This window comes from Chlorocebus sabaeus, chromosome 22 (genome assembly GCF_047675955.1).
Source record: "Chlorocebus sabaeus isolate Y175 chromosome 22, mChlSab1.0.hap1, whole genome shotgun sequence".
Taxonomy (NCBI): Eukaryota; Metazoa; Chordata; class Mammalia; order Primates; family Cercopithecidae; genus Chlorocebus; species Chlorocebus sabaeus.
This window is the reverse complement of record NC_132925.1, coordinates 51,450,775-51,475,388: the sequence shown is the minus strand read 5'-3', so window position 1 is coordinate 51,475,388 and position 24,614 is coordinate 51,450,775. Positions and strand designations below refer to the sequence as shown.

Here is a 24,614-nt window from a genome sequence, read left to right as displayed (position 1 = left end):
GTTCCATATCCACCAGGCTCCCAGGCACACAATGCACACTTGTAATGCATACACGCTCCCCTGGTCTCTTACTCCTTACACAGAGCCCCATCTCCTGGGCCCCCTTACAAGATTTCCTTATGTGAACACAAGCAGACACATATGCACACAGAGACGGGCAGTATCCAAGAGTTCAAGACCTGCAACGCATACATGTTCCCCTAGTCTCTTGTTCCTTATACAGAGGTCTTATCTTGACCACAGTGTGCTCCTGCCTTCCCCCAACAAGAACACGCTCTTAAACTCACTTTCTGGCCGTTCAGTCTCAGGTACAGCTGCCCATGTGGACTGAAGACACAGTCAGGGGATGGAGGTGGCCTCTGCTTCACAGCCACCCTCCCAGACCTGAGTCCCTGACCTAAAACAGTGGTGGGGAGCACAGCGTACACCTGCTGGGTACAGTGGAGGCCCCAGGCCAATCTTGGCCCTGTAGACTTTTCCATGCCCAATGGAGGGTCTACAGGATAGCCCTCCAACCCACAACACACCCTCAGAGCCATGCTGCCCTCACATGGCCAGACAAGCACACACATAAGACATACTCTTAGCCCATACAATGCAGACACTATACACACACATGTGCAAGCAGGCACATGCACACGGGCTCTTCCAGTGAGTGGCGGGCAACACCCCACTGTCCCCAGGCCTTGTCTTAGGTGGCTGAGCACAGACAGGAGAAGCGCCTGGCACAGGGTCACACAGTGAGCAAAGGTTAGGCTAGGATGGGACCCCAGACACCCTGCCTGCCAGCCTCGGGGCCCTACCACTGGGCACAGTGAGGTGATTGTCCCAGGGTTGGCCTCCAAAGTTCCTCTATCCTGCAAAACTACCCTGCCTACCACTGGGCACAGTGAGGTGATTGTCCCAGGGTTGGCCTCCAAAGTTCCTCTATCCTGCAAAACTACCCTGCCCAGAAGTTTAGCCCGCCTGAGTCTGGAAAACTCCCTGCTGTTTTAGGGCTCTCCTTACCCACTCCGCCACCCCATGCCAGGACTCAGCAACCACATGAAAGGAAAATCTGCCCCCAGGCTCCCTGCAACTGAGGGTCAGGAGCACAGACAGCAGGTGACAAAACAGCTCAGGCTTAACTCACACATCCTTCTGATTAAGAAACAACATTTTCAGCCCTGGCACAGTGGCTCACACCTTAATCCCCCATACTTCGAGAGGCCAAGGCAGGCAGATCACTTGAGGTCAGGAGTTCAAGACCAGCCTGGCCAATATGGTGAAACCCTGTCTCAACAAAAAATACAAAAAATAGCTGGGAGTGGTGGTGGGTAACTGTAATCCCAGCTACTTAGGAGGCTGAGGTATGAGAATTGCTTGAACCCGGTGGGTGGAGGTTGCAGTGAGCCGAGATGGCGCCACTGCACTCCAGCCTGGGCGACAGGGGGAGACTGTCTCAAAAAAAAAAAAAAAGAAAAGAAAAAAATAGTAATTTTCAAACCCCTGTGGGCCAGACGCTGGGCTGGGCACTTCCACGCAAACCCCACAGGGGCATGAAGGTTAGGAGAGGCCAATAAAGGCTAGGGCCACGATGGGCTGAGTGCCACTGGGTGCCTGGTATATGACCTCTGTCCTTCCAAACATCCTTGGGGGCAGGGGTTGTTATCTTTCCCACCTCGCAGAGGAGTAAGCTGGGGTTCAGAGAGGTAAAGGGGTTGTCTGAAGTCACACAGCAGATGAGGGCCCTCTTTGTGGCCAGTCAGCACCATCCAGGGGAGGACCTGGAGGGCAGCTGCAGGGGACCTGAAGCCTTAGTGGGACCCTGGAAGCAGAACCCACCCCCAGCCTGTGGGTTCAAGGGTGTGTTGGTTTCTGGATAAAAAGAGCCCAACCTGCCTCCCATCCCCCGCCATGCACGAGAGGGAGGCGCTAGAAAGCTCGGTCTGAGCATGCGGGCTTCTATTTCAGGGGCGCAAGATGCTGTCACGGCATGCACTGTTCCCCATGCATCTGTCTCCACTTGGGACACAGAGCATTTTCCCGGCAGAGAGCTGCAGTAGGGCGGCAGGCCTTGGCTGCCCTCGGCTCAGGGAGTGGCTGGTAGTCTTGGCCAGCAGCGGAGAGTGTTGCCCTCAGCCAGGCGGGTGGGCTGAGCCCTGGGGTGCAGGAGGTGGATGGAGGGGTAGTGCCCTCACCAGGGCATGAGAGTGGGGATGATGCCAGCCTCTGACACAGCCTCTCCTGGGGTAGCCATCTCTTCCTGGGCTCCCTCCACTCTTTGGGGCCACCAGGGTCACCGTCCTGAGTCTGACCTCCCTCCACCCCTGACCTTCAGACACAAGGAGCTCAGTGCTCCTGGGCTCCTCCCTGGGTGTCCCATAGGGCTCTCCTTACACCAGCAGGCCCCATCCCAGGGGCCCATCTCGGCAATGGTGGTGCCACCCATCAGACCCCCAGGCCAGACTACTGGGCACCACGGTCTACCATGCCTTTGATGCCCTGTTCTCCCCTGCTCCTTCCCAGCCTTAGGCTGAATCTCCATGGGCACCCTGGGCATCTCCGCTTCAGCAGCTGCCTCAGCCTCCCCATCAGACCACCTCCAGCTTTTCCTATTATCCCCTGCCCACGCAGCACAGGCCTGGCACGGGGGCACCCTCTGGGTGATGTGAGAGAGGCAGCATGGGGGCTCATGCCTGGAATCCCAGCACTTCAGGAGGCTGAGGCAGGAGGAACCCCAGGAGTTCAAGACCAGCCTGGACAACATGGCAAAACCCAGTCTCTACAAAAAAATAAAAAAAAATAGCCAGTGTGGTGGTGGGTGCTTGTGTCCAACTACTTGGGAGGCTGAGGTGGGAGGCTTACCCGAGCCCAGGAGTTCAAGGCTCCAGTGAGCTGAGATTGGGCCACTATACTCCAGCCTGGGCGACAGAGCAAGACCCTGTCTCTAAAAAATGAAAGAAGGAAGGAAAGAAGGAAGGAAGGAAGGAAGGAAGGAAGGAAGGAAGGAAGGAAGGAAGGAAGGAAGGAAGGAAGGGGAGGGAGGGAGGGGGGAAGGAGGGAGGGAGGGGGGAAGGAGGAAGGGAGGGAAGGAGGGAGGGAGGGAAGGAGGGAAGGAAAAGAGAAACAATATACTTCAGGCTAAAGGAGACAACATGGGTCTCTAGTCATGCGTGACCGGGCCCTCCCTGAGAACTTGCTCTTGCTCAGGAAACCCCTGTGCACTTCCTACCCCGTGGTTCTGGCCCACGAGGCCGGGAATGGCCCATATTATAGACAGGGACGAGGGGACAGAGCCAGCAGCATGGGTGTGACGGCCTCTCCTCAGTGTTCCTCCCCAGGGAGGCTCAAAGCAGCCAGGAAGGGTTTCCCCTCCTTGAGGTGCTGGTAAAAAGGATTTCAGGTCAATCTGGAATAAATGATGAGTTTTTTCATGTAACATACAATGCCCTAGGCAGTTTAAAAAAAATATCTATCACTAGGAAAAGAGGAAAGACAAAATGGTAAGAAAAAGTGCTTATTTATAGGTCCCAGTTGGCAAAGCAAGAGGGGGATGTGCCAGCCCAGAGGTGCAGCTGGATCCTGAACATCAGGGGTCCCAGGACTTACCTAGCACATGCAGTCCCCAGCCCCCACCAAGGTCCACAGAGCCCCTAACATACAGAGCCCATGACTCCAGGCCCTGTGCTGACGCCAGGGGCCAGCTGCCCGGTGTGGGGTGCTGGGCTGGCCTCCCTGGTACCTGAGCCATGGCTCTGGCTGCCCTGGGCCTCTGCACACTACTGCACTGAGGCTACCAGCTCCGTCCAGACTTGCCCCAAACTGCCAGGCTCTCTTCTAACTCCAAGCAAAACTTGGTGGCCTGTTTCTAGACTTGGTTTACCTCTGTCCCAACACACACACACATTTGAATTCCCCTCCTAATTCCCAGCCCAGTGGTTCAGGGGGGCTGACCCCATGCTCCAGCTACAGGTGTGGCCAAGTGACAGAGGCTGGTCAATCAGCACATGGCTCCTCTTGGGGATGGAGATGGTTTCAGGAATGGCCATGAGCCCCAGGGCTAACCAGGGGGACTGAGGCTGCTGAGGGGGCTGGAGCCTCCACACAGGAACGTGTCCTGGGGAAAGGTGAACAGGACATGGCCTCAGGAATGTTGGAGCCCCTGGAGCCAGCCACCCTGAAGCCAGACCGTGGGCTACACACTGACAGTAACCACGGAAATCCCTTTGACTTGAGTTTCTGCTGTTTGCCACCCAAAGGCTCCTGATGGATGCACCGTTATGGCCCAGCTTCCCTTCCTTTCCCAGATGTTCACATTTCTTAAGTCCTAGCATGTCCTGAAGCCCAGCCCTGCGCCATGAGAATCCAGGGGAGGAAGGGGACAGGAATAATCTCTATAGGTCACAGAGATACCACAGGCCTTATTACCTCATTCTGTCCTGATGGCCACCCTGCAAAGCTGGTATTATTAGCCTCATTTTACAGAAAAGGAAATAGGTTCAGAGAGATTAAGTCATCTGCCCCAAGTCACACAGCCACTGGGCAGCAGATGAGGAGTTCCATCTGAGCAGCTCCTTGGAGAGTGGTGGGGTCCTGGCAGGGGAGGTTCAGAAAAAGGTCTTGATTACCCCCAGATCTCGGACCCCACATCTTCTGGGCTCACCTGGTCTTGGGGAGCTCCTCTGAGGCGGCCCAACCTCTCTGCAGCCCAGAGATGGTCAGGGGACAGAAACCTGAACAAGGAAAGGGGTTGCAGAAACTTGAGGGTGTTTCTCTGTTATCTGATGGTGGAGAGCAAACAGGAGGAAAACGCTCAGTGTCATCGTGGGGCCACCGAGGGCCCTGAGAGACAGGCAGTAAACTTCAGCCAGGGCCCTGGTGATTTAAGATGTATTATTTCCCTTAGTAACCATTCCAAGCAGATGTCAGGGACATCTTGATGAGGAATGAAGCCGTTGGTGCCGATAAAACATTTTTCTATTAGCCACGCTCAGGCCAGCCACCTGCTGAACCACAGGAATTGCTCTGACAGGACCTTCATTCCTCAGAGGTCAGGTCAGTGTGGCAAGGTCAAGCCATGGGATATAAAGGGGGATGGGTATCTCTGGTGCAGCCCCAGCTCCTCCGAGTCCTGATATCCTGAGCTCATGCTCAGGAAATGGGATGCACAGGGGAAGGAGAGCCGGGACTCCTGGGCTGGGCAGTCTAGCGGGCAAAGCCCGGTCCCTCAGAGAGCCGACAGCACGCCCGGTCTGGCTTCCACACCGCCCTGTTCACTGCCTCAGTCCTGCCCACAACCTCACCAGCCATGTCCCAGCTTTCCTTCAACCAGTAACAAGTCAATTCACTGAAAGCCAATTCATAGAACAGTCAATTTGAAGAACGATAAAGTCATAAAAAGGACTTGCTTCCTCCCTTAACCTTTTAGCTTTAGTTGACTGGTCCATTTTCGTCTTCAAAACGGCATTTGATGGAACGTTATTTGTCTCTGTCCCAGCTGCCCACTGTGGTGGCAGGAGGCAGAGACAAGCATGGTGACTGTGTCATCAGGAATGCTGCAGGCACAGGGCAGAGGAGGGCAGGAGTGGCCATCAGCAGGGCTGTCCTGCAAGCTCAGGGGAGCAGGAAGGCCCACCTGAGAAGAGGGCTGGGCTGGGCTGGGGCTGGGGCCATGGTTCTGGGAGACAACTGGGGACAATGCATAAGACCCCCGTTCCATCAGCCAGCTGATATCCACTGCCTGCTGGCAGAATAGGGTCTCAAACTCAGAACCCCTGGGGGCCAGCCAGGCCCCAGCTGGCAGCCAAAGGGGCCTGTGCTGCCTTTCTGGGGTGAGGGACTGGCCCCAGTGCCCCTGGTGGGATGCAGCCTTGGAGAGAAGGGCCCAAGGTGTCTCAGTTGTCAGGGAGGGGAGGGTAGTAGAGGTTGGTGACCATGGCGCACCACCAAGGAACTGAGACTGGGAGGTCACTGGCTGTCCGCTGTCCTCAATCACCAGAGATCTCAGTCTGTCAGACCCAATACCTACTCTCCTTTTTAAAATTAAACTTTTTATTTTGAGATAATCATAGATTCATTTGCAGTTGTTAAAACAAACAAACAAACAAACAAAACAATACAGAGAGATCTTATATACACTGTTTCCCCCAATGGTAACATCTTACAAAACTATTGCATCCATCACCACCAGGATACTGACACTGCACTGTCCCCCTATCTTAGGTAGATTTCCTGTTTTGCTTGTACTGTGGAGCCAACACACACGATACGCCTGCATAGAACTAAACACATGCATGCACACACATACAGGCAAATATAAGTGCCACCACAATCAAAATACACAATAGCTCCATTACCACAAAGATCCCTTGTCCAGCACCCCCCTCCTTAAAACCAAAGCTTTGCACTATCCTCGTCTCTCTTCTCAAATGAAGTTGATGAGTCATGTGATCCATCTACACACACATTTAAAACAGAACCAAGAGAATGGCTGGATGGTAACATTACAGAAAAAAAAAAAAAGAGGAAAATAATTTAGAATAAAATAGGCTGGGCGCGGTGGTTCAAGCCTGTAATCCCAGCACTTTGGGAGGCCGAGACAGGCGGATCACGAGGTCAGGAGATCGAGACCATCCTTACTAACGCGGTGAAACCCTGTCTCTACTAAAAACACAAAAAATTAGCTGGGCGTGGTGGCGGGCACCTGTAGTCCCAGCTACTCAGGAGGCTGAGGCAGGAGAATGGTGTGAACCCGGGAGGCGGAGCTTGCAGTGAGCTGAGATGGCGCCACTGCACTCCAGCCTGGGCGACAGAGTGAGAGTCCGTCTCAAAAAAAAAAAAAAAAAAAAAAAAAAGAATAAAATAAAGGGTAATTTGTCATGTTAATGGTGGGTGGGCCTATCCCATAGTCACCTGTCAGGTCGTGTGACAGCGACCACAAACCCAGATGGATGCTGGAGTTCACTGGGGACTCTGGCACCACGAGAGATGCTGTCCTTGGTGATGTGGTGCTCTGAATGGTGGCAGCTCTTGGCGGAGCTCCGAATATATCAGAGTCTGATCTTCCCTCGACTGCGAGAGCAGTTGCATTCCTGGAAAACTCAATGCATATTCAAATCATACAAAATGCATTTTGTGGTTTAGATGTCAAGAGGAGTGAGGACCAGACTCAGATAGTTGCTCACAGATTTTCACACCCATAAATATCTGTGCGGATTCTTGGTGTAGGGGCCTTGCCCTGCACAGCCTAGGCTGGCCCCGCTCCCAGACGCCCTCTGGAAGCTCTGCCTGCATCTGGGGGCCCACTGTCAAAGATGCTGATAACTGTGACCAGGACTGACCTGGACAGAGAGACAGCCAAGGTGACAATGATGAAGGCTCGACGCATAGGCTTCCGGGAGGTGTGTGTGCGGGGGTTCATCTAGGAATGTTCAGGCCCCATCCCGCCAGCCTCCCTTCTCTTGCCTGGGGGAGACACACAGGGCTTGGCTTCCTTCATGGAGGCCCCACTGCAAGCAGCAGGCCAGGGCTTCCCATGGAGGGGGACCACCACCTCCTGCAGCGGCCGGCCGGTCACACATCCCCCAAGTTGAGCATTTCATTGGCTCAAATCCAGAACCACAAAACAGTGATGGGAAAACTAAACCGCTCTGTGTCACCACCTTGCTGAGGGAGCACTTCAGTGACGAAGCACTCATACACATGCACAGAAATTCACCAGGGACCCAAACGAACTGGACACAGCTGTGGCCTCTGGGCAGAAAAACGAGAAGCAGGGAACCACACAGACAATGTGTGCAGCCCTTTTTTGTACCATGTGAATGAATAATCTCTCAGTTATATGAATACATTTAAAAAAACAACAAAAACATAGCCATCCCTTTTGTAAGCTAAACTTGATCACTCACACTTTTATTCAGGAAGGGGAAATTTAAAAACACAAGACACCACTTCACACCATTAGGATGGCTATTACTAAAGAAAAACAGAAAGTAACAAGTGATGGCAAAGATGTGGAGAAACTAGGACCCTTGTGCAGTGCTGGAGGGAAGGTAAAACAGTGCAGCTGCTGTGGAACACAGTATGGCGGCTCCTCAAAACATTCAACATCCAATCACCACCTGACCCAGCAAGCCCACTTCCGAGTACACACCCAACAGAAATGGAACCAGGGACTTGGAGAGGTATCTGCACACCCATGTTCACAGCAGCACTATTCACAATAGCCAAAAGGCAGAAACAACCCAGTGTCCATCAATGGGTGAATGGACAAACAAAATGTGGTCGATTCGCACAATGGAACAGTGTTCGGCTTTAAAAAGGAAGGAAGTTCTGCCCATTGCTGCAGCACAGATGAACCTTGAGGACATGATGCTAAGCGAAGTAAGCCAGTCAGGAAAGGACAACTGCTGTCTGATTCCACTCACATGACGTCCCCAGGGCAGTCACATTCACAGGGACAGAGAGTGGAATGGTGGGCGCCAGGGGCTGGGGATGCGAGACGGGAGTCTGCGCTCACGGAGCACAGAGCCTTTTTTGGGAAAGTGAAGTTCTGGAGATGGATGGTGTGTTGGCTGCACAACACTGTGAATGCACTTATCGCAGTTGAAATGTGTGTAATTAAAAAGGGCAAACATGTGGTGGATCTCCACAATGGAACGGTTTTCAGCTTTAAAAAAGGAAGTTTTCTGTCTGTCTTACCACAATTTTTAAAAATGGTGGTTTGTGCCTTGCCAGGCCAGGCCCTGCAGGGATGCTAGAAAGCAAACGCGGGACTTCCAGGCAGCTGGTGACAACAGAGGGGCCGGCAATGTGTCTGTCGCAGGGAGGACTCGCCATGCAGGAGCTCCATGAGGGGACCCATTTGCCTGGGGGAGTCAGGAGAGAGGCACAGGCTGGACTGTGAGGTCTGAGGTGAAGAGAAGGGTACTCCCGGTAGAGGAGCCAGCATGGGCAAGAGTGTGGCGTGGTGAGCTTTCCAGGCCGTGCTGGGCAGCAGATGGAATGTTGTGGGATCGGGAGAGGCCAGGAGGGGCAGGACAGAGGGCCTCAGGACCCAGAGTGGCTGAGAAGAGAGGGGTGTGTGCGGGAAGGGGAGCCCACTGCCCCACCCCGTTCTCTTCTCAGTTCTATTCAGGAGCTGCTCTGGCAGGTGCCACCAAGGTCTTATTTACTGTGTCCCTTCTTTGGGCGGTTAGCTCCACGCAGGAAGGGCGGGCCTGGTTAGTTTACAGGCATAGCCCACAGGCCTGGTGTGTGTCAGGACGTGGACTAGACTTCCAGTGACCATGGTGGGCTGAGCGAATGAACGGGTGATTGATCGGCAGGATGGGGCCACGTGAATAAGCCAGCATGCCTGGAGCTGCTGTGCCTGGCAGACACAGCTCCTCCCACTCCCAGTCCCCTGTGTGTCGCAGCATAACCAGGAACTTTCCAGATGAGGTCACAGGCCCAGAGAGGGCAAGCAGCTTGGCCAGGATCACTCAGTGCGGCAGGGACAGAGCTGGAGTGGAGCCTCCTTGTCCTGCTCTGTAAGGCCCCAGGTGGGCCAGGGCCTCAGAGTCCAAGGGGCAGAGTATTTTCATCTGCTCTGCCTGCAGGGAGCCTCCTGGGGTAAGAGTGAGAGAACAGGAGCCATCCAACAGGCTGGACGGAGCGGGAAGGGCAGATGGGGCTGTGTCATCAGTAGGCTTTTGGGGGAAAGCAGCAGGCTCTAAGGTAAGCCTGGGAGCAGCTTAGCCAGTACCCAGGAGCAACACCTCTTAAGACCCCACTGGTGGTGACAAAACTGGTCTAGTCCACAGGTACTGGGTGCTGGGCTCCCAGCCACTGTGGGACAAGTACCCTCAGCACCCAGGACAAGTGGGCTGGGGGCAGCCACACTGCAGCAGCAGTGGCCAACACGTTCCAGGTAGTGCATGCAGTGGGGAAGGGGTGGGGAGGGACACAGCCTCGTGGCCAAGAGATCTGGAACCTGCTCAGGGTAAGGCGTCAGGTCCCCCAACACCTGGGCCCCCTGACTGCCCTCCTTCCCTTCCTCATCCTATCTCTGTGCACCGGGTGCCCACCGGCCCCACCCACAAGGGCACACAGACCTGGCTTGGGAGGAGCAGGGTCTGGAGTCAGGCAGATTCACTGGCTGTGACCCTGAGCAAGGCACTTCCCTGGAAAATAGGATGGCACACAACTACCCTGCCAGAGTTGTGGGATTCAACAAGATAAGGCACTCTTGTTATTCTTAAAGACCAAGTGAGTGAGTCAGCGCAAGGAGGCAGGCCAGGGCCCTGATGAGAGGGTGCCAAGTCCTTTAGGGGCACAGGGGGCCTTGGGAGGCTTCAACAAAGGGTCGCCAGGGAGGGACAAGGACGGCGCCACACTTGCTGAGCTTGGGGCCCGGCCCACCCTCTGGCCCACAGGCAAGCCCTAGAAGGGGAGTATCAGCCCCGCCGCATAGAGCAGGAGGCTTAGGCCCAGCGCCTGTGCTTAGGGCACTTGGGAAAAGATGCTGACCATGGGCTGACCAAGGCCCGGCAGGGTCCTGCCCCGGGGCTGGGGCCAGTCCAGGCTTTACGCTTCCTCTGAGGCCCAGGGAGGGCATGGATGTCGGATTTGTCCTTCATGGATCCTTTGGTGGAAGATGGTGGCAGGTTGAGTAAGTTAGAGGTAGGTGCTTGCCGAAGCAGACGCTCCTTGTTGCCCTGCCTGTCCAGCAACTACCAGAAAAGTCTGTTCCTCTCAGTTTCTAAAATTCAGCCCAGACAGGGTCTCTAGGTCCCAACATCATGCCAAGCCGTGCCAGCTTTGGGTATACAACGGGGAGCAGGCCTGGGCCCTGGCCTTGCAAAGGGGCAGAGGCAGTGGCCAGGCCTCTGAATTTTTAGGCCCCAGGCTCATGACATCCCCTCATGGCTGGGAGGCCCCAGTGCAGTTCCCCAGCCTCTTTAACCCCCAGTCTCTTCTTCAAATCTTTAGCCTCCAGCATGACAACGTGTCTCTTTATTCCAGGGCCTCCATGAGCAGCCCCAGCCCCTTTACCTCTCTTCCTGGCCCACTCTGCTCCAGCAACACCATCCTCCCTCTGTGGCCCAATCCTGCCAAGCATGTCCTCATCAGGGCCTCTGCACCTGCTGTCTCTTGCACCTGGGGCCCCCACACTTCCCCTTGATAGTCATTTATAGTTCTCCTCTTCCTAATCATTTAGATTTCTGTTCAAAGGTCACCTCTTCCAGGAAGCCCTCCCCACTTCCTGAGTGGCACACAGTTCACTCAATCCATTCCCATTGGGCTCTTTATCTTCTTCATTTCTCTATGTCCTTCTCCCCTGCAGTATCCCCTGAAAGTGGCACCCTCTCAGTGGTTCCCAGCACTGAGTTGGGCACACAGCAGGTGTGCCATGAACACCAGCTGAATGCAGGGAAGTGAAGGCCCAGGACTGGCTATGTGGCCTTGGCTGCATGTCCCAGTCTTTCTGAGTTATAACCAGGACCTGCCCAATTGCCTCCTGGGGCTGTAAAGGGTGGATAGATGCTACAGCATTCTTGGAAAATAGCCCAGTACTGTGTGGGTCATTCATAATGACCATTTTTAACAATGATCACTGCATGGCAAGAAAGACTACTGTCATCACATGTGCTTGAGAGTGAAGATGGGGCCTCAGGTTCCCTACGGGCATCTCTCTCTGTGGGCTGGGGCTGCTCTTCCCTGGCATCCAGCCCAGGCCCACTGTCCAGCAGATGCTGATAGCTGTGCCTACGGAACTGACCCAGTCAAGGTGATAATGGTGAAGGCTCAATGCACAAGTTTCTTGGAGGTGTGCGTGTGGAATGTTCCAGGCCCAGTCCCACCAGTGTCCCTTCTTCTGTCTGGGGGAGACCCACCAGGGCTTGGCTTCCTTTATGAAGGCCTCACTGCAAGCAGCAGGTCAGGGCATCCCACCGGAGGGAGACCACTGCCTCCTGCAGGGGCCGGCTGGTCACCATGTCCCCCAAACAGAAGGAAGAGAGGGGCCGGGACAGTTTCAGGAAGTGAATGAATGAATGAGCAGGCATGGGTGGGAAAGCGTTCCATTGGCCTGGCCAAGCAGCCCACATCTCACACACCACAAACTCCTCACAGCCTCACTTCCTGTGTTCAAGTGACAGGATATGACATGCCCATGAGGACAGAGGGGCCCCTTGCAGAGATGATGAAAAGGACGCTGTAGTTACAGAAGTGGGGGCCATCCTTCATTCAGACACTATTCATGAAGCTGCCAGTACAGCAATGACCTCGGGTGTTAGCAAGTTTGATTCAGGGTCTGATTCTTGGAAGCCTCCTGATGTTCCCCCACTGGGTTAAGAAATCTTCCCTTGCTTTTGTTGTCATTCTTTATCCCGTCCAGTGTGCCACCTTCACGATGGACTGAACCCTGACTGGGACAGAGTCTCGATTCCATAAAGCTCCCTTGGGTGCACACCAGGGGCCCAGAGAGTGGAAGGGGCGAAAATGGAGGCTAGGGAGCGGGGACAGTGGGGTGCTGGGGGGCCCACTAGCAGGGCTCCTCTAGGCTGAGGAGAGCCTGGCCATGCCGTGCACAGGGCCACTGGAGCAAGTCTGCCCTGATTTGACATGTGGCATGTTGGGGAAGGGACACCACTGCCAAATGTACAGCAGGAAACAGCTGTGTGACCCCAGTCAAGTTCCTTCCCCTCTCTGAGCCTCAGTTTCCTCTTCTGTAAATTGGGATCAACAGTATCACATTTTGCAGCAGTTGGTGAGACTCAGCGATGCAACTAAGCACGAAAACGCTTTGCAATGAAGTTGGGCAGCTACAACACCGCTGTTGGGAAAGTTAAACATCTAGAGATACTCAACACCCTATCTCCTTTCCACACTGAAAGGCTGGGTAACAATAAGGTCTGAGCAGTAGGTGCTGGGAAAGCCTGGGTCTAGGAGTGGGCCTGCCATGGGTTCTGGGTGGGGAGTAATGGTGGGCAAATACAGGCTTTCAAATGCAGCAGGGTAACCTCAGAAAAGGCCTGCTCTTGGTTGCAAAATCATTGCATACAAACAGAGCCACCCCCTCCAAGTCTATTTGGTACTTCGGTGCCAATAGGTTTGGTGGCAGAGGAGGGATGGCTTGGAAGTCACAATGCTCAGACTGTGGGAGCCTGAGAACTGGAGAAGAGTGAAAAGACCCACAGGAAAGGAAGACAGTGAGCGCTGAGCCCCCTCTCTCAGGCAGGAAGGCTAGACGAGCTTAGTCCAGGAATCAGCAAACCCACCAGAGCCATGTGTTCAAATGCAGGTGGCTGGGCCCCCAACAGATTGAAGCAGACTCTCTAGGGAAGAGTATTAGAATTCATATAGAACATTGTCCCCACAAAATCGCAATTGGATGGGCTTGGGCAACGCAGCCACAGTGAATAGCTGCATCCCGGGAACATCAACCACACCTGGACATTAAAATTATCTGGAATATGAAAAAGATCCTGAGGCTTGAGCCCTCCCCCAGACCTAGACACCAGAATGTCTGGGGGTGCGACTCACACGTTTTTTTTTAACCGCTTCTCAAGTGATTCCAGTATAGCTCCTGGGCTACTACCCCCACCCCAGGCTAGTATACTCCAGGGTTCCAGTAGAACTGTGTTGAGCCTCAGTTACCCCATCTCTAAAATGGGGGTCTTAGTGCCTGCCCAGACAAGGCCTTTGCGAGGATGACATTTCTGAGCACTGGAGGCAAGCAAGCACTGGGCCAAGTAATCTGAACACGAATTGTCACATTTCATCCTCATGACATCTCCCCTCCCTGAGGATATAACAGACCCCAGGAGTTTAGAATTTCTCTGGCATCAGGCTCCTGGGCCCAGGCAAAGGTGTGGCAGGGAGGAGACAGCTGGCTCAGGAGGACCTATTCCCAGCCACTGTGCAGGAAGTTCCACGCTGGGAAAGGATTTACTATTTGTTTCCGAAAATACAGCGAGGGCCTTGCCACAGGGAGTGAGAACTTTGGTGTGTTCTGCTCGCATCGAGCAACCAACCTGTGAACTTCTCCACTAAAAAAGCAAGTGAGCATCACAGCGAACCACAGGCCACCGCCATCCCCCGCAGGCTCCTGCCTGGGTCTGCTGACGCAGCAGAGGCAGAGGTGTGTTTACTTTCCCTCAGTGGAAGGGACGGGGAGCTGCCACTCTATCAGGGGCTCCACAGGCCCTTGCCGTGGTAAGAGGCCTCCATTGAACAGGGAGGCCTTGGGGTAGCCCCCAGAAAGTTCCCCACACACTGTTCCAGGTCTCCTTTTCCTAGCCTTGCGACTGAGCCCAGCTCAAGAGGACTCAGCCGTAATCTCTAACCTCCTAAGGTCTGAGGTCACTGCACAGCCCCAAAGGAGTGGGCCCTGGGCAAATAGTTTCGGCAGGTGGAGACCTGACGCTGGGCCTCAACCCCTGCAGCTGAGGGTCCCAGAGGAGGGCAAAGGTTGCTCCTCCTAGAACAGCACAGTGCAGCGCCCAGAAAGCTGTGAAGGAAGCTGGCATTCGAACCCCACTGCCCCCTGGGAAGCCTGGCTAAACGAAGCACAGGCTTTGGTTTCCATAAATACCCAGGCCCGTGATGTCACCGCCCCGTGCAGACTTTCACAGCCTCTGCTGCTGGCGTGAGGCCCAGCACACAGCCGCTCTGCTGCCAGCCCACAGAACACCTGGGCATACAGCTGGACACTGATGCCACCGTGCCAGGGACGGTGGGCTGGACCTTCACCTGCCCTTGGAGGACGCAGGATCCTGCCCACTGCCTCAGCCTGCCTGCGACCTTCTATCAGGCGTGGCTGAAGGGCTGGCCATGGGTGTGCTGGGCAGAGAGGCTTTCCCCAAACAGGCTATGGGCTAAACCAAAGCCAAAACAGTAGGAGCCGGTCTGGGCACCCTGAATGTGGATCTGGAAGGGGGGATACCTGCTCTCAGAGTTGGGAATTTCACAGCCTGCTGAAGACCTGCTGACTAACAGCCTTTTTCTCATCGTCATCACCAACAAACACCTCCGCTGCAGGGGCCGAACGCTGGCATCCCTGCTGGGCGGCCAGCTCCCTCTGCAAGTCACCTGCACATCCACCTGCCCCTCCCCCCACGAAGCCCCTCACTCCAGCTCAGCCGGGCCCCTCTGGCCTCTGGCTTTAGGCAGAAACCTGCCACATATACTCACAAATAGCGTCTTCTGCAAGCCATCCTGTGTGAATCCGTTCTTCCCTGTTCTGGCTCCCTCTCCAGCGGGGAGGCTCAAAGTGTTTGCAAGAGGAGCAGGAGGCTCAGGCAAGACGTGGAAGGGAATAAAATTAAATCGCGGGGCGAGTCACATTCCCGGGGGTGGCGGGCTCCTCCAGGGAGGCTGGGGCGGGAGCAGGGGGCGGCGCCAGCAGCCGACTGTGAAGGGCCCTGGCACGTAGAGCGCGCTCACACCGTGCCCAGGAGCGAGCGAGGACGTCGAGTAACCATGGTCGCCAGGCTGGGCGGGGGAGTCCACCTCGCTGCTACCTGGGCCCACCTTGGGGTGTTTCCCCTCCCATACCTCCGGGGTGCGGGGCGCGAGGATGAGGAGGGGAGGGTCGAGAGGAGGCTGCCCCCGGTTTGCTCTCGCAGTATCCGGAGGAGGGGCGGGCGCGCAGGAGCCTCCCCCCGGCGCCCAAGGAGCAACGTAGTGCGGCCGCGCCGGACCAATCGCCGAGGCGCTGGTCGCCATGGCAACAGCAGCATCAGGCGCGGCCGCTCCGCGGCCCTCGCTGCAAAGTCACACACCCGGCCGGGCGCGGGGCGCCGGCCCCTCCTGGCCCGCGCTGGAAACCTGGAATTCTGTTACTAAAATGCACGCGCCGCGCGGAGCCTACGATGTCACTGCTTTCCAAGGCAGCTTCTCTGCCTTCGGCACTGAGACACGCGAGCCACGGAGCTCTCGGGGCTCGGGCCCTGGAGTGAGGCCGGCCGTCTCCAAGGCTAGCTCTGCCACCGAAAGGCGATGAGACCTTTGCAAGCCGCGTCTCTCCTGGGAGTCTTGATTATGCTACTGTGAAAGGGATCATTACAGCTATAACACGGGGTTTCAGGAGGGCGCACCACACCACTAAGCTGCACGGCGGATGGCAGAGCAGTCCTCGTTTGTGCCAGTCCTGTCCCAAAGGGGGCTGCACGGGGCTAAGAATTTCTGGTCTAGCTATGGTGCCTCTTCCTCTCCCGAGGACCTTCCATGTGCTGGGCAAGTATTTGCCCTCATGATGTTTACAGTCTAAGGGGGAGACAGGAAGTAAGTGTGCAGATATAGGATTGCACGTGGTGATAAGAATCAGGATGAAAAGGGAGCAGGAAGAGGGGAGGCAGGGAGACTGAGGGAGGTGGGAAGGAGGCTTCTGCCATCAGACAGGGTGGTCGGGAGGCCCTCTGTGAGGCACGTGTGGCTGAGACTCGGATGACCCAAGAAGCAGGGGAGGAGCTGGCGTCCAGGCTCTGAGGCAGAAGGCAGCCTGGTGTGTTAGAGTGGCCCAGAGGAGGTCAGCGCGGTGCAGTGGTGGGATAGGGAGGTGGAGAGGAGAAGCGCACATCCATCCTCGGCTCCCACACCCGCCTTTCCCACACAGATTTCTCTCTTCCCATCTGATCTTCATCTGATCCTCTCTGCTTCCTCATCTGTAAACCAGGAATCCCAGACCTATCTCAGAGGCATGTAGATAATATTCTTCCGTACACGGTAATCCTCAAGACAACCCCAATGAGGTCTAATATTATCATCCTACTTCATGGAGGAGCGCGCTAAAGCCAGAGGTTCAGCAACTGGCCCAAGCCACATAGCTGGCGGGCGGTGTAGCCAGGGCAGTCTGGCTCCAGAGTCTTGGCTCTTGACTGCTTGAAAGCTGCCTCACTGGGAGGAATAAATGAGAGGAGTAGTTGAGACTGGGAATCAGCTGGCCATGGCTGGCAGCCCACAGGGCCATTTCCCTTCCTCTTTCCATTCTCTCTGGACTCACACTCACTGAATTTAGGAGTGATGCTGCAACCTGGAGTTCCATTCCATCCTTTACAGGAAATGAACCTTGGGGTAAGTGATTTGCCTAAAGTTGCACAGCAGAGTGGCAGAGGTAGGACTAGGATCCCATTCTTCCAGCTCAGTGTCCTGGTAGGGAGCAGAAGTTGGAGTTGCAGCCTCAGGTGGCTGAGGTGAGGCATCGATCAGAACTGCATGATGCTTCCCCATCTGCCCTCTGTAGGTGAATCCATATGCATGACCAATCTTCCTGTAGCACAGACCTCCCTCCCTGAGTCATGTGAGGAATTCGTATTTCTGTGGGTTAACATGTTGCAGAGCCTGCCCCATTCCTCTTCTCACTGGAGTTTCAAAAGATTTTAATAACATCAAAATTCAGCCACTGCATCAGGAGGGCTCACTTTGTGTCAGGTCCAATTGTTTCATGGTCTCAGTGAATTCTCAGAAGCGCCCTATGAAGTGAACATAATTACCACTCCTGCTTAGATGCGTTGCACCACCTACGGGGGTCTCCCATCAAGGCAGTGGCAGAGTCCAGACTCTAACTCACAGTCTGGTTTGGGCTAGAGCAATATCCCTCTCAGCCACCTTGCTCAAGTAGTGATTCTCTTCTCACTTCCATCTTCCAGAGGAGGAAACAGGCTCAGATTGGTGAATTGGATGCCTTGAGTGTGGAGCACCTAGCGTCCCTTTCCTGGGCTTCCTCTTTTGCTCCCTGGGAGGCCCAGGACATGCATCTGCACATCCGTTCCTTCTTCAGCACTTCCTCTTGTAAATGTACAATCCTTTTCCTTCCACGTTATGCTGTTATTTCAAAGTAGGGCAAATGGCAAGGACCTTGGCATTGAGATACAAATGCCAAGATTTTAGGCTTTTACAAAACGTCATTTACTTGGACAGTGCCTACAACCCACCTGTACTGTTTTGATTTCTGACATTCAGTATCCGGCACCAGACCAGGCACAAAGGAGTCTCCAAAAAATGTGGAGCTGGGATTCCAACTCTGATCTCTGACTCCAGAACCCACAGGTTCATCCCTTCAGGCAGCAAGAGGTCAGAGAGACTCAGCAAAGGGGCGTGCCCGCCTGTGCAGGCTGGGCTTCACCTCCTTCACGACCCCAAGCCCTTGCCATCCAATCTCAGGGCAGATTTGTCAGCCCTACCTCCCAGATGCAAAGCCTGTGGTCGTGAGAGGGTCCTGATCACACAGGAAGTGGCACTACAGGACTTTGGATGGAATTGTCGCCTTTCCTCACTTTCTCAGCTGTAACCAGATGTCTGGAGTGGGAAGTGGGGGCAGCCAGCCTTGGGGTTGCTGCCATGTGACCCCAGTTGTATCACAGAATCACCCACCCACTCACCCACCTCTGCAGGCTGGGGACTAGGGCACAGTGGGAACCTAGCATTCAGACAGTGTTTTCATCCCCTGGAGTTTCTGTAAGTGCCCAAGTTCACCCCTGCCCTTGCCTCATCATTGTGGACTGCGGGAAGCCACCTGCATCAGAAGGCGAGAGCAGCTGCCAAGGGGTAGGTCCAGAAACATCTCACATCCATCTCCCCTCCCTCAACCGCAAAGTTCTACCCTGCAGGTTGGCAGGAACATTCCTGCAGATCGGCTCACTCCTGCAATCTGCGGCCATCTGTCCCCAAGGTGGGAGGAGCACAACAGCATTTGGGAAGAGAGAGGATGGAGAAGGTTGGAGCATGCAGTCCACAGATACGACAGTCACAGAGCTCTTCAGGGCAGGGAACCCCAAAGCCCAGGGATTCAGGGTCTTCATCCAGCGCTGGGTAGAAGTGAACCCCCCACCCCCGCTGCTCTGTTCCAATTATGGAACTGCAAAGCCGTCAACACTCTGACTCTTTAAATCTCAGGCCACACAGCCTTCAAGTCTGGAGACTTTATTTTCTTTCAGCTGAAGCTTCACATTTTAAATAAATGAAATCCTAAGTGCACAAATGATAAGAAAATTTATTCTCCTTAAACAAAATAAAGCCCCCTTTACCTCCCACCCCACTAAATCTTATTCCCCTTTCCGGTCTGTCATCTGTTTGGAGTGGATCCTTCCAGAACTTTTTCTATGCACTTATCTACATATATATGCCTATAGAAAATATGAAGTATTACATAGGCCCTAAAAATGGCATTGTTTTATCAATTTCTTTCTTTTCTTTTTTTTAAAGATGAGGTCTCACTATGCTGCCCAGGCTGCAGTGCAGTGGCTTTCACGGGAGCAACCATAGCACACTACAGCCTCAAACTCCTGGGCCCAGTGATCTTCCTGCCTTAGCTTGGGACTACAGGCATGCACCACTGAACCCAGCATATTATGAATTTTTTAAATAAAAGATTTAAAATATGCCAAAAGGCATAAAGATGAATACCATGAACTCTGATATACCCCTGATCCACTACAAGAAACAGAACATGACGAATATGATGGAAGCCCAGGGTCACCGCCTCTGTTAAATCCCCTCGCCAGCCCTGCCCTCTTCCCTTCCCCATGGTGAATTCACTCTGTAGTGAATCTCCTGCATAGAGAGGTATCCACAAACCATATAAACACTTGTGCACGTTTTTAAACTTTACATAAGTAGCATCACATTGCATATCTTTTTCTGCAACTCTTTCCCCACTCGGCATTATGTCTGGAAGGCAGAATCATGGAATCTCTAAACCACAGACTCTTCCATGCTGAGTTTCCAAATCACAGGCTTTTCTAATCATAGACATGGGCTCGGGCTCTGGTGCTGGGGGGACCTCACTGGCAGGCTTGTGCAGGGCCCTCCTAACATCTCTGCCCAGCCCTACCCCTCACGTGCAGGAGGCTGATGGAGGGGGGAAGCAGCCGGAAGCAATTATCTCTGCAAATGTGTGTGGGCTTCTGGAAGCCTGGCAAACACCTCCCTCTGCAGCAAACCAAGTATCACTGAGGTACCCTGTCCCCTGTCTTGGGGGAGAAGATCAGACCCTGGCCCTGTAACAGCTGAGCAGCAGTCCCTGATATGCTCCTGAAATGGAGCATATCCACTGCTTCTTGATGCTATTTTGGAGTCCTGGCTGATGGAGATCTGAAAGTCACGAGGACTGGCATTGATCCCCACTTGCCGCCTTGCCAGGTTTGCTGCTGAGTGTGCCAAGAACGGCTGTGGCCAATGGAACCTGCTGTGGCTGGGGATGAGTGAGGGAGCTGTGGCCCTGTAGACACTTTCTGCAGGAGCTCACACTGCACTAGGCCACGCTGGCTGGAGGAAGGGGGCGTGGGAGACAGATGCTGCTTGAGATGCTTCGGCTGCTGCAGGATTCAAGGGTCTTGCTCCCCTGGGGAGAGAACCGGTGAACACATGAGCAGAGGGCACCTACAGCAGCCCCTGTGCTTCTGAGCCTCTACTCAGGAGCCTGTGAGAGGCCCCTGAAGGATGCAGGGGGGTGTAACATGAGAGAGAGAAGGCATCATTAAAAAGTGGTGGTTAATGGCAGGACAGGATGGAGCAGCCACAGACACTAAACCAGAGATGCTGGGTCCCTGTGTGCAGAGACAGAGCGCCAGGACGTGGGCTCCCTCCTGCACCCAAGGGCTGCCATACCCCTCCTTTCTCCCCTCAAACCCTGCACCTGTCAGCAGGCAGTGTAGCCTGGGGGTGAAGGCCAGGAGTCTCCTCTGCCACCAGCTGTGGGATTTTGGAAGGGGACCCCACTGCAGCCCCTCATCTAGACGCCCGGATTAACAGGGCATCTACGTCCACCTGTGGGTGAAAGCTGCGTGAGTGCGCACAGGTGGAGCAGTCAGACCAGGTCCAGCTGCGTGCTCTGCCGGTGTTCGCTTTGTTGTTGCAGTTGTTTTAGAGCCAGGCTGGGCAGCTGCAGAGTTCACAGGAGGGACATTCATGGGGCGCTGGATCCAGAGGTCTGGGCTCAGCAGGGCTGGTGCCTCCCTCTCCCAGCTGTCCCAGGGGGTTCCTCCAAGCCTGGCATACCTTGTGCCAAGCGCCCTTCTGCCCCTACTTCTCACCCTTCCTGTGTTCATATTGGCCTAATATATCAATTTAAAATAATTTTCACTAAAGCATAACTTTTCTATCAGTATTGCAAATTGTGCATTCCATGTGCTAGTCAGTTTCCTCAACCAATAAACATTAAAAGAAGTACGATTTAGAGAGAAGCACTGCACCCCTGAGGCCCTCGCAAGGCCCTCGGTGTCCCAACATGGGAACCCCTGCACTGATGTTGGGGTACCAGACAGGGTAGGTGCAGAGCAGGGCTGGGCCTGTGGAGGCTGGGTCAGCACAGACGTGCACGTGGAGTTGGGCTGTGTGTAGGGCCGAGGGACCGGCAAGCATAGGCCACTGGTTGCCTGGCCCCATCCCTGTGACCCTGAGCCTTCCCAAACCTCACGCTCCATCTGCCTGGTCCTGCGTCTGTAAGTGCTGACCAGTGCTTGCTTTGGGTCAGGTCCAGGCCAGGCATGGGAAACAAGGTGAGCCAAGGCCCCATCTCCTGCCTGGAGGAAGGGAGTAGCATGCCTTGGGTGGCGGTGGACACCCAGCACGTTTCCTGCCCAGCCACTTGCCTCCTTCTGGTTGCCACCTCTTTAATCTCTGGGACTCTGGGGGAGCCAGGACCAGTGCGTGACTCAAGCAGGGCTGTAAGAGGCAAGCCCAGACGTTTGCCAGTGTCATGGAGAGACAGAAGATCCCACCTTGGGCCTGAGCTTACCCCTGGAGAGATAGAAGCCCCTGCTTTACTGGGGCCCCCATGGGGGGGAGCCTGCATGAGAGGCTGCAGGTTCTCATCACCGGAGCCCTGGAGCCAGCCACACCTGAAACCTGGAGGTTATGCCACCCATATGCCCATTTCACATGAGCCAGTTTGAAGTGGGCTCACTGTCACACAGAACCAAATGTTCTAATGCAAGTACCTTGTAATAGTTACAATACTGAGTGAACATGATCACAATTATAATATGGTAGAATTCACTGTTTCGATGGAAATGTAGATCAAATAATACTATGTAAGATGAGGGAAGGAGGGGCAAGGTTTTTGAGAAAAAGAGATATAGCAAGGGAAAACAGAAGTTTCCTAGAGGACAAGATGTTGAAACGGGGTCTTGAAGGGTGGGCAGAAGCTTGATGGGCAGACAGTGCATGGGAAGGTATTGCTTGCAGATAGAAAAACATGTGCAGAAGCTTGGAGGTGAAAAGCAGTAGAAAGTCATGAGCCTTAACCTGCCAGGGATTTGGGCTGCATTATGAGGGTAATGGGGTCCGGGGAGGTTTCTGAGTAGAGGAGGGACATGGTGAGGTTTGTGATTAAATAGATCCCCTCATGGGGGAAGGATTAGTGGGGAGAGATTAGAGGCTGGGTACCAGAGGAGAGGTTGGGATGGTGACTCTGGAGAGAAGAGGTGGAGGCCTGCACTGAAGCATGAGAGTGGGGATGCAGAGAAAAGGTGTTTTGGGGAGAAGTGTGGGTGGGAGAGGAGAGATGGGATAGGGGCAAGGCATCCACCTGCTCGTCGACTGGGTGGACGGTGGCACCCTTTGTCTATACAGCGACACAGGAAGAGATGCAGGGTGGAGGCAGAGATAACCCCTGCCCCCTTTGGATGTGAGGTGCCAGGGAGACCCGGGGGGAAGTCTTCGTTCCTCTCTGAGCCTGCTTTTCCCCTCTAAACATCTATTCTGGTTCTCCCGTTCACAGAGGGTTGACATGAATACCAAATGAGTGAATGCACTCAGTGTGCTAAAAGAGTGGGTACCCCATGACAGGTGCTCGATGAAGGTGAGCAAAGACTGTAGGGGTCGGTAGAGTGGGGTGAATGAGAGCAGGGCTGCTGGGCAGGGCGAGGGGTGCAGGCTGTGCACTGCCCAACTCCATGGGTGCAGCTCCCTTATCCTTGAGTGGAAGCAATGGCCCCTGAGTAGCACAGGGCAGCAGCTGTGGTTCAGCATGTGGTCTCTGGAGTACTGATCCTAGCTCTGTCACCGACTAGCTGTGTGACCTTGGGCAGATCTCCAAAACTGAGGATAATAAGGGAATCAACGCGTCGGTCGGCTGTGGCAGTCTGATGATCTAATGTGTGCAGGTGCTAATCACAGCAAATGGCTGCCGAGTGCTTATCGTCACCCTGCACACCGCTGGGCACACACAGTTCTCACCCCCGACTCTCTTTTTATCCCTGACGAAGGGCTGTTAAGCTTCTTCTGCAGTTCCCTCAGGTCAGGGCTGGGGAGGAAGGTGCGGGCCTGGACTGCTACAATGGCTGGGGTGCTGAGGTCAGAGTGAGACCAGCCTCTCAGCTGGCCTGGCGCCCAGCGGGCATTCTCTATGGGCTTCCATGCTGAGCACTGCATGGCTGTGGGGCCCAGGTGCCCACCTGGCCAGCCTGGAGGTCAGAGGCAGAGCCCTCCGCCTTGTCAGTCACTGTGCTCTCAGCATCTCCTAGCAAGGTTGGCTGCCATGCTGGGCGCCTCCCTATCTCCCCTCTTGCTGTTCTAAACCACCCCCAGCTCCGCACTCAGAAGGATCTATTTATCCTGAAACTTGACCATGTCGTGGCTCTGGTTCCCACCCCATGTTGGTCACCCTTGGCTCTCAGGGACCTGTGCAGCTGCCTCCCCCTGCCCCTGCTGACCTTCACCTTCCTTTCTGGTCATGCCCCAACTCATGCCTCTCCAGCCAAGGGACCGCTGTCAGCCCCCAACTCCCAAGCTCTTCCCAGCCCCAGGACCTTTGCACAGCTGCCACCCTCATTGGGAACACTCTTCCTCCCACGCTCACAGCTGGCTCCTTCTTGTGACTCCAGGCATGGCACAGTGTCTATTCCTGCCCCACCAGCTCCCTCACAGTCATCGACGTGAGAAGAGACGCTATAATAATTACACATCGGTTTACTATCATGTGGCCATCTCCCCTACTAGAATGTGAGCCTGGTGGAGGCAAGGACTGTGTCTGTCAGTCACTGCTTTATCCTCTGTGCCTGATAACTTGCAGTGCTCAATTAATGCCCGTGGACTGAACAAGTTGACAGCTGAGAGACACTAGTGTTCAAGGAGAGGGAGGACCTACGTGCCTACCCTGTCTCCCATTAATGCAGATGGGGGCTGAGAGAAGGTGGCAGTTCCCACGTTCTTCCAGGGCCTGAGTCCCTGCCTCAGTCACTCACTAGTCCTTCACTCACTGAGAGGCAGTGTGGCAGCAGATAACAACCATGGAGTCAAGAAGACAGGGCTTCAAATTCCGGCTCTGCCACTCACCTGCTGTGTGACCCTGGCAAACAACAGCCTCTCTGGGCCTCCTCCTGTTCCTACTCTGTACAATGGGGTGGCACACTCGGCTTGCTGGATAAGTGTGCCTGGGAGGGTACTCTGACTGGGTGCGCACTTCCCACTGCACACATGCCCATCCCAGACTGGCTGAAAACAGAGGCCTTGGAGCCCCCGCTGCAGTCAGAAGCCTGGTCTGTGGCTGCAGGGTCTCTAGGCAGCCTTCCTAGCTGCTTCATCTGGAGAACAGGCATGAAATGGTGCCTCCTCCAAGAGCTGCGGCGAATAAATGAGGGGACACATGTCCTGTGCTTAGCTGGGACAGTGCCTGGCATACACCTCGCCAGAGTGTCAGCAACCTG

The 24,614-nt window shown here is 54.7% G+C and overlaps 1 protein-coding gene across 3 annotated transcripts in view; it reads right to left on the bottom strand.

The window, feature by feature from the left end:
- The window catches only part of IQSEC1 (IQ motif and Sec7 domain ArfGEF 1), a 391,698-nt gene that overhangs the window by 161,667 nt on the left and 205,417 nt on the right, over positions 1–24,614 (bottom strand). Inside the window, exon 1 of one of the 3 annotated variants that reach the window (XM_007985283.3) lies at positions 15,160–15,599. The exons of 1 other annotated variant lie outside the window; for it this stretch is intronic. In XM_007985283.3, the coding sequence (XP_007983474.1) occupies positions 15,160–15,182 (23 nt within the window). In that variant the 5' untranslated portion in view covers positions 15,183–15,599. Of the gene's footprint in view, positions 1–15,159; positions 15,600–24,614 lie in introns of those variants that run through there. One more of the 3 variants, XM_038003511.2, reaches the window with a different exon arrangement.